This window comes from Muscardinus avellanarius (assembly GCF_963383645.1).
Source record: "Muscardinus avellanarius genome assembly, chromosome: 10".
Taxonomy (NCBI): Eukaryota; Metazoa; Chordata; class Mammalia; order Rodentia; family Gliridae; genus Muscardinus; species Muscardinus avellanarius.
In genome coordinates this window covers 78,286,604-78,296,854 of record NC_137796.1, presented here as the reverse complement: position 1 = coordinate 78,296,854, position 10,251 = coordinate 78,286,604, and the positions used below count along the sequence as shown (strand labels likewise).

The window sequence follows — 10,251 nt, the reverse complement described above, 5'->3', positions numbered from 1 at the left end:
TAAAAGAATTAGACAATAGATTTTGAAGAAATTGCTGACATGTTTAATCTACTCAAAGAATAAGCAGCAATACAGAACAAAGATAAGTTCAGTAAAGCAAGGTGTTTTAGGATCTGAGTTAAAATAGAAAAAGATGCTGTGCATGGTAGCACACACTTGGAATCTCAGCATTTGGGAGGCTGAGATAGGAGGATCATGGTTTGTGGCCAGCCTTAGTTACTTTGTGAGACCCTTTGTAACTCAGCGGGATCCTGTTTCAAAATAAAAAGTAAAAAATAGGGCTGGGGGTGTGTAGTTCAGAGGTAGAATGCCCCTGGGTTCTATCCCCAGTACCAAAAAAAAAAAAAAAAAAAAAAAGAAAAAAGAAAAGAAATAAAGAAAAAGTCAACATTTTCTTATAATGAGAGGAAGGAAGGGTATGAGAATGAGATGGAGATGTAAGAGATGTAGGGGCATGCCATTTTCTTTTATTTTTTTTACTTCTATTTATAAAGTCTTGACATTATAATTAAATAGTCTATAATATTGGAATATGATGAAGAATGAAGGTGGAAATTACCTGTATTTTCTTGGCTTCTGGGAAAACCCTTAAAAGGCACAGTGGGAAAGATAGACTAGATCTTCCTCAGGTGGTTTTCTCAAAAGTTTTAAATGCAAAGGGGCTAGAGAGATCTGGGTTTTGAAGTAAAAAGCAAGTCAGGGACTCTGGAAATGGCTTTTCTGCATAGTTAATTGGCCTCTAGAGAGAGTATTCCTATGTGATCCTCAGATCTAGTCTTCATAAAACATCTCATCCCCCTGGCCTCTACAAACAAACTCCAAATATTGCCCTTTGGGGAAGATTATTTCAATGTATGCAGCAAAGATTAATTGGTATCTTGGGAGATGGTTCCCAGCAGAGATCCAGGATGTGTCTTCTGGGTGGGAATCCCCAGTGCCATCTATTTAATGTCCTCTTTTTTCTCAGGTGTCCTCATAGGTCCTGTGGGTAGGGGGACATTTCACAGAGCGTGCTCCTCTTCTCTCATGACTAGCTCATGTCAGGCCAAGCCTGCTCTCATTCTAACCTCAGTGATTACTAATGAGGGATCATTTGTGCAGTCAGAAAGGGGCTTCTGAGCTGTATAAGCTGTATTTATATGTTATTAAGTAGAGGAGGAGGTAAAAGCTATGATGAGAGTACCTTAGTGATCCTGCAGCATAGAAAATACAAAGCAGTTTTTGTTTGATTCAGGGAACATGATGATTAACTTGGTGTTTGGTTGGCATCTTAATCAGGTGACATTGTTGGGAATTCCTATTGCCCAAGTTCTCAAAGTGGGATGGAGAGGAGGCTCAAATATATGTTTAGAGCCAGAGGAAACATCTGCATGAGTCCAAAGCCCAATAAGTAAGTTTAGTTACTTAATATGTTCTGTTGTGGGATAAAAGAGCTCAAAATCTGAGCATGGATGATGATGGTGACTATTATTGTTATTGTTTTTGTACTGGGGATTAAACTCAGGAGCATTCAACCTTGGATCTGCACTTCTAGCCCTTCAAATTAAAAAAAAATTGTGGCACTTGGAATTGAACCCAGGAGCATTCTCCCTTTGAGCTATACCCCAGCATTATTTTGTTTTTTATTTTGAAACAGAATCTTGATAAATTGCCGAGACTGGCCACGAACCTGTGATCCTCCTGTCTCAGCCTCCCAAATACTGGGATTACAGGTTTGTGACCTCACACCTGGCTAAGTTTTATTTTTTTAAATTGAAGCAAAGACTTGCTGAGGATTTCCCTAAATTTCTAAGGCTGGCCCTGAACCTATGATTCTCCTGTCTCAGCTTTCCAAGTAGTGGGATTATATGCATGCACTACTGCACCCACCTTGAGCACAGATTTTATTTTTTCTACTTAAACAAAAATGTATTTAATTGCCATTGTGACTATTCACTGTACTGCTGTTACCACAAACCAGAGAGGAAAATCAATTCAGAAAGATTTGAAGTTTTTGTGGCTAGAACAAACAATGCCCCTGGCAGGATCACCTTTCAGCCTGTGACCTACATAGGAATTGAGCATGGATTTTGAGAGTGCGACAGAATCACATGTCTTATTGCCCCTGCGATGCTCTGTCATTTTGGTAGTCAGCATAAATAATGATGACTGTGTTGGACCAATATCCTTTATGCCATTTTGTATTAAAGGGAGAATTTCTAGGTTTAGAGAAAACAATCTGATGAGTACCTCAGAAAAGGCTTGTTTAGATGATTAATAACCAATGTTTGGGTCAGTGTGGACTATTCTTTCTTTCCTATTTTACATCTATGTTTCTTCTGTGTACAAGTCTCTGCAAAGGAAATTCCAGGTAAGATAATCTTGGAGCTTGAGGTATCCAGATATCTTTATTAGAAAATAGTACATTGTCAGCATATCTAGGTATCTTTAGTAGAAACTGGAGCATTGTCACTAGACTAGATGGTGAAATTTGGTTAGTCCACAAGGATGCTTCCCGAGAAGGTAGAGAAAAGAGTCATCTGAGGGCCACAATGGGAAAAAATGGGAAGCTAGTAGGAAAGTTTGTTAAGGGAGGAAGAGAGACAAGAGGCAGATGATGAAAAACATACACTATGGGTAGTTACAGAGATAATTGGACACTAATGAGGAAAGACAGAGAATTGGGGATAATTAAGCAAAAGGATATGTGTAGACTTGTCAACTTGGTGGTGTTGTAGGAAAGCTAGGTTCCCGAAGATAAGAGACAGTGGCTGGAGACAGGAAAAGCAGGGTACTTTATTAACTAGTGAAGGCTCAGTAAGCTAAGCTTTGGGTCTGAGCCCTGAACACTGAACATATAAGCTCTTTTATACATTTGGTCACCTAATGTTGGGAGGGGAGGGATAAGTGTGAGATGTGGATATCCTAGCATAAACATGACAGAAGCAGACCATGCAATTAATCATTATATTGTTTTTCTTTTTTTTTTATCACTGCTTTGTTTATATTTGAGAGAGTATGTGTTGGGTTGTACTTGAGGTATCTAGGGTGACTCTTCTTTGTTAATGTATGAGTAAGACTGATGAAAAAACAAGATGATTTTTTTGTTTTTATTTTGTTTCTAGCCAAAAAGAGTCTTAAGGACAAAGCCAGGGGTGCCTCATTCTCACCCTTTGGGGAATTCTCAAAACTTTTAATGAGAAGTTCTTACTTTTTGAGATTACTTTTAATCAGAACCATAAGGGTGGCCTATGAGGGTGGGCCTATTTTAGCTACTGAGGTTTTTATTACTTGTTGGCACTGTTTTTTTAAAAAATTACACTGGCACACAGTATGAGACAGCATCCAATGAGGATGAAACTCCTATTACTGATATTAAGGAGGTTGAGACTGAGGCCAATAAAGCTTTACAATTTCTGAATGATTTTTGGAGCATATTGTTAAAAGGTTGTCAACTCCAGAGTTTTCTCCAACTCATCAGACAGGGTGGTCAGTCCCTTTAAGGCTCGGATAATGGTTCCATCAGGGGAAGTGTTATTTGGTATAAAAGTGCAGCATTGACCTTCCCCCATCATATCACACACACACACACACACACACACACACGCACGCACGCACGCACGCACGCACGCACACACACACCTCTTTTTTTACCCTTTTTGTTTTTTGAGGTACTGGGGATGAAACCCAGGGGCATTCTACCTCTGAGCTACACCTCCAGCCCTATTTTTTATTCTTTATTTATTTATTTTTTTTGGTGGTACTGGGATGGGATGGAGCCCTTCTACCTCTGGGCCACACCCCCAGACCTATTTTATATTTTATTTGAAAACCGAGACTCTTAAGCCAGCAAGGCTGGCTTCGAACCTGTGCGATCCTCCTGTCTCTGCCTCCCAAGCACGGGGATTACAAGCGTGTGCCACCACGCCCGGCTTATTCTTTATTTTGAAACAGGGTCTCACTGAGTTGCAAAGGTCCTCACTAAGTAACTGGGGCTGTCTTTGAACCTGCATTCCTCCTGTCTCAGCCTTCCAAATGCTGGGATTACAAGCGTGCGCCACCATGCCTGGTTTACGTACACCTCTTTTTTATGAAACCATCCTATTTTCCCTGCCCATCTGATTGGTGGGGTCTAATTGGTCAGCAATTCCTCTTATTGCATTTTAAGTATAATTGACAAATATTTGCTGATTATAATAGATGCAATTTATACAATCTACATTTTTATTGGTTATGACTCACCAGAAAAGAGACTCCAAGTCTGTGGCTATTTGGTTTCTTGCCTTGTACTTATTTGGAACTTCCCTGGGTACCCCTATGGTATCTATCTACATGTGGAGATCAAAGAACCCCCCTGGTCCAGGTCTGGTCTGACATCAGGACCTGTGGAGACCTTTTTGCCCCTCATTGCATTGATAAGCAAGGGACCACTAGCTGAAGTTCCACTAGGAATTTGTCAGGGTTGAGAATAAATTTGAGCCACAACACTACCAGACATTGTCCCAGTAAAGGTAGGGTCTAGTCTCAGCATAACTGGAACTGATTCTGGGAAGATGTATTTGTCATCCTGGGAAAGCTGACATTGGTTTTTTAGGCTGCCATAAGATAACACCTGACACGCATCAAATCTGACAACAATAGGCTTATCAATTCTGGTTACATTAATGGTGGAGATTGCAGAGATTGGCTATCACAACTCTATTAGTCCTCCCCACAGGATGAGAATTTCTATTTTTTTAATCCTAGCAATGTAGAGTCAAACTGGGCAGACACTTAAGTGTTAAACTTAAGACTACCACAAATCCCACTAATCAAGTCATTCTTAAAGCACTTATGCCATAAAGCTTAGAGTCCAATTTTTGTGGTATGAGATGTGGAGCTCCTCAGTCTTCTATTGCACACTGGCCTGTCAACTTCTGGGTGTAACCGGAGCTGAGTGAGTCATCTTGTTTAGGATCAGCTTGTTTGGCGAGCTTCCTGTCTCAGCCTCCCAAGCACGGGGATTACAAGTGTGCGTCACCACGCCCGGCTCAATGATGATTTTTTTAGTACTGGGGATTGTGCTCAGAGGCCTTCTATCTCTGAGCTACACCTGCAGGCCTACTTTATTTTATTTTTAAATTTTGAAACAGGACCTCACTAATTTGCTGAGATTGGCCATGAACCTGTGATCCTCCTGTCTCAGCCTCTCAAGTACTGCGATTAGAGTGCACCATCATGCTCAACTTCAAGTTAACCCTTATTCATACATTTCATGTTTGATAAGATTATGGTGGAATGAAAGGAACACATTTGTTTATTTAATATTAGTATATGAATGCTTATATTAACAGTAGGATGAAATGCTTCAAATAATAATAAGCTTTTATTGCTGCAGGTGCTCACATGGTCATGGATGGTATTTGTAACTACCCTCTTTCACTTCCCATTTCATGTTCCCTTTGCCCACAATTAGTCATGGTTCCTTTTCTTGTGGGGCAACCCAAATATTCATTTCTGAAGGATCTGGGCCATTAGTAGTCCTGTCTTAATTGGGCTTTTGTTTTCTATTGTCCTGTTCCACAGGACATGGGAGTACAAGGAAGCACCTTATAAAATCTCCTGTTTCCAGACATGTTGCTTCTTATTCCTATTGTATAGAAGTAACTCAGTTTTCTCTTGCTAGTCAGGATTGATCGGATGGCTAGTGGCATAATCTTCTTCTTTACCTGCTGATTCAGCTGTAATGAGGACCCCAAAGGTTAGGGTGCCATCTCAACTCTCAGTAAATGGAATCATTATTTTGGCCCTTGTGGAAGAATTCCTCCCTTTGGAATTAAGACTTTGAGATTATTTTGGCCCTTGTGGAAGAATTCCTCCCTTTGGAATTAAGACTTTGAGGTTGTGTGTGTGTGTGTGTGTGTGTGTGTGTGTGTGTGTGTGGTCCTGGGGTTCCTGGAAGCCCTTCTGCCTCCGGGCTACACTCCCAGACCTATTTTATACTTTTTATTTGGAAACAGGGTCTCTTAAGCCAGGGCGGCTGACTCACGCATCCTCCTGTCTCCGCCTCCCAAGTGCGGGGATTACAAGCTTGCGCCACCACGCCCGGCAAGACTTTGAGTTTTAAGTGTAGTGACAAGAAGCAAAAATTTTGCGGATCATAGTTTTAGAGGTTCACTCCCATTTCTATATATTGAATCCATGGAATCTGATTCTCTGAATCCTTGCTGTGGAAGATGTATCACCATAAATCAGATGCAGATATAGAGGATCTACCATGTCTGGAGGACATTGCTCCAGCAATGCAAGGTGCTGCCCCCTAGCTGTTGCTGTAATTTAGTCTTAGAAGGTCGTCTACTGTTCTAGTAGGCCAGTTGTTTCAGAATGATGGAGACCTATATTAAGAACAATTAGCTCCATGAACATGGGCCAGTTTCCCTACTTAATGCGCTGTGAAGTAAGGTTCTTGGTCAGGAGCACTGCTGCGTGGAATACCATTATGGTGAATCAGTAATTCCATGAGTTCATAGATGGTGGTTTTGGCACAGCACTGCAGTCCAAGGAAATCAAATCCTCTTTGAATAAGTGTTCATTCCAGTAAGAACAAAGCATTTTCCTTTCCATGTTGAAAGTGATCCAGTGCAATCAATCTGCTACCGAGTAGCTGGCTGATCACCCGAGAGCATGGTGCCAAGCTGAGAACTCAGATGATCTTGGCTACTGGTAGCCTGGACATTCGGCAGTGGCTTCAACCAGATTGGCAGTAGTGAGTCCACTGTGCTGAACACATGCATAATCTCTCTCCCTGCTGCCATGGCTCCTTTGTTCATGGATCCACTGAGCAGGTGCCAGAATTTACTGAGAAAATGGGAACTGATATCCAAAGAATGAGGATGAATTGGCATTTCTATGTCTAGGATGATCTACTCTGTGGTAGTAAGAATGAATGCTTCTTCCTTCTATGAATATTCCACATGTATACTATTTTTTAAGTTCCAGGAGAAGAATAAATGTCTACAAAAGACTAAATAAAGAAGTTTTTATTCTCTTCTGGAGAATAGATTAGCAAATGTTCTCTTGTGTGCTGGATATATTGTATTGTGTTAGGCAAATGACTACTATATTTATTTGGAGATTAAGTATGACTTAAGTATGACTTAAGGAGATGTATGTGTGCCAAGTCAACAGAAGATGTGCTCTGGTGGCTTTGTGAGGTGTGAAGTTAGCTATGATGAACTCCCTTTCTCAGAATTCCCTTTTTTGTGTGTTTGTGTTTATGATTGACCTCAGAGAGGAGATTCCTGGAGATTTAGAGAACAGAAGGGAAGCATCTCTTTTGTTGCTTTCACTTGTTGCTAGTCTCCTCCTCCTCCTCCTCTTCCTCCTCCTCCTCTTCTTCCTCCTCCTCCTTTCTTTTTTTTGTGGTACCAGGGATTGAACTCAGGGGCATTCTATCTCCAACTTACATCTCCAGCCCAATTTTTTATTCTTTTTTTTTTTTTGGAAATAGGCTCTCACTAAGTTGCAGAGGGCCTCACTAAGTAGCTGAGGCTGGTTGCAAACCTAGATTCTCCTGTCTCAGCCTCCCAAGTAATGGGATTATAAGCATGCGCCACCATGCCCAACTTTGTTGCCAGTCTGCTGAGTCACCTCAATGGTGTGGAGCAGCAGCTGGACGTGTAGCTGCTCCACCTTCCCTAGGATGCTCCTTTGGGTCCTTTTACTTCTGTATCAGGTAAGTGCATTCCATTCTGTTAAAGGGATTGCAATGAATCCACACCATTAATTGCATAGACAACAAAAACTGACGAGGTTTTTTTTGTCTACCCTTGTAGGGTTATATCTAATTGTTGTGGGTTTCAATCTGCCTTTTCTTTGCCCTTATGTATAACCATCTTCCCTTCCTGATTGTTTGCCCAGTTGGCTTCAAGTTTCACCATCAGACTCAAATGTGACAGCTTTACATAGAGTGCTGAATCAGCTTCCACAATTATGTAAGGCCACAGTTCTATAACACAATCTGTTATACTTAGATGTATATGTAGAAAATTTTTGTGGTTGAGTTTCTCTTGTTAGACCATTCCTGATAAAATAAGCAATAAGCCCCACAAGCTATAGAGACAAACAAGATACAGTTATCTTTCTCACACACATAAATATATACACTGACATACATATTTGTTAGTAAAAGGAGACATAAAGTTGGCCCTTAAAGAATATAGATATTTTGCCGGGCGTGGTGGCGCACGCTTGTAATCCCCGCGCTTGGGAGGCAGAGACAGGAGGATCGCGCAGGTTCGAAGCCAGCTGCGCGCGCTGGCTTAGGAGACCCTGTTTCCAAATAAAAATGTAAAAAAAATAGGTCTGGGAGTGTAGCCCGGAGGTAGAAGGGCTTCCAGGAACCCCAGTACCACAAAAAAAAAAAAAGAATATAGATATTTTGAAATTTTGGAGTGATCACACTTGTGAAGAGATATTTTAGGTTTCTCTCTTAAAAAAAGTCATATAAATTTTTTTTGTGATACTGGGGATTAAACCCAGAGAAATTCTACCTCTGAGCTGCATCCCTAGTCCTTTTTATTTTTTTGTTTTAAACAGCATCTTGCTATGTTGCTGAGAGTCCCTCTACACCACTGAGGTACTGTGGCTGTCCTCCAATCTGTGATCCTCCTGTTTCAGCCTTCCAAATACCAAGATTTACAGGTATGAGCCACCACAGCCAGCTTCATCTGAACAACTATAGCTGTTGAATAACTAGGAAAAAAACACCTCTCTTCACATTTTCTTCCTTAGATCAGAAGTGTTTGTTGTCCTGCATATTGGACCTGAGTATTTCTGGCATCACACTTCTTTTCCACTTCATGTTTCCCCAGGGACTGAAAAAGGGAGCATGTGGCAGAGGAATAGGACCTCCCTGGCAGACTTCATGCTTGAAGGGCTCTTTGATGACTCCCTCCCCCACCTTTTCCTCTTCTCCTTGACCATGGTGGTTTTCCTCATTGCAGTGAGTGGCAACACCTTGACCATTCTCCTCATCTGTGCGGATCCCCGGCTTCACACACCGATGTACTTCCTGCTCAGCCAGCTCTCCCTCATGGATCTGATGCATGTCTCTACAACCATCCCCAAGATGGCCACCAACTACCTATCTGGCAAGAAGTCCATCTCCTTTGTGGGTTGTGCAACCCAGCACTTCCTCTATTTGTCTCTGGGTGGTGCTGAGTGTCTTCTCCTGGCTTTCATGTCCTATGATCGATATGTGGCCATCTGTCATCCGCTACGCTATACTGTGCTCATGAGCAGGAGGGTTGGGGTGATGATGGCTGTCATGTCATGGTTGGGGGCAGCTATAAACTCTCTAATTCACACAGTGATCTTGATGCACTTTCCTTTCTGTGGGACTCGGAAAATACACCACTTCTACTGTGAGTTTCCAGCTGTTGTGAAATTGGTATGTGGTGACATCACTGTTTATGAGACCACGGTGTATATCTGTAGCATTGTGCTTCTCCTCTTTCCCATCATCCTGGTTTCTACATCCTATTTCTGCATTCTTCATGGTGTCATTCAGATGCGCTCAGCTGGGAGTAAGAGAAATGCCTTTGCCACTTGTAGCTCTCACCTCATTGTGGTTTCCCTCTGGTTTGGTGCCTGCATCTTCTCCTATATGAGGCCCAGGTCCCAGCGCACTCCACTGCAAGACAAAGTTGGCTCTGTGTTCTATAGCATCATCACTCCCACACTAAATCCTCTGATTTATACTCTCCGGAATAAGGATGTAGCGAAAGCTCTGAGAAGGGTGTTGAGAAGAGAGACGGTCACCCATTGATTGCACTTGTAGTTGCCCCATGTATGGAGCAGAATACAACAAGCTCTTTACTTTGATCTGGGTAAGATTTATGACTTTTCAAGAACCCAGAAGTCTGTTGTTCTTTGATTAGATTGAGAATGAAGTGTTTCCCATATAACTTCGCTATTCTACTTTGGTCTTAGGCATCTAAGCACCAAGCAGTACATTTCAATAAACGTTTAGAGAATTAGGGAAAAAGTTAAAAATCCTTTTATTTTTTTATTATTATTATTTTTTTGGTGGTACTGGGGTTCCTGGAAGCCCTTCTACCTCCGGGCTACACTCCCAGATCTATTTTTACATTTTCATTTTTGGAAACAGGGTCTCCTAAGCCAGCGCGCGCGGCTGGCTTCGAACCTGCGCGATCCTCCTGTCTCTGCCTCCCAAGCGCGGGGATTACAAGCGTGCGCCACCACGCCCGGCTAAAAATTCTTTTAAAAGAA

At 41.8% G+C, this 10,251-nt stretch overlaps 1 protein-coding gene across 1 annotated transcript; it reads left to right on the top strand.

The window, feature by feature from the left end:
- Positions 1-8,848: 8,848 nt before the first annotated feature.
- On the top strand, positions 8,849-9,732 carry LOC308267646 (olfactory receptor 2AE1-like; the record flags this gene model as incomplete). The annotated part of the gene is given in 2 exon segments (XM_080702493.1): positions 8,849-9,704; positions 9,707-9,732. Coding segments are annotated over 2 exon segments (882 nt in total).
- Positions 9,733-10,251: the final 519 nt, after the last annotated feature.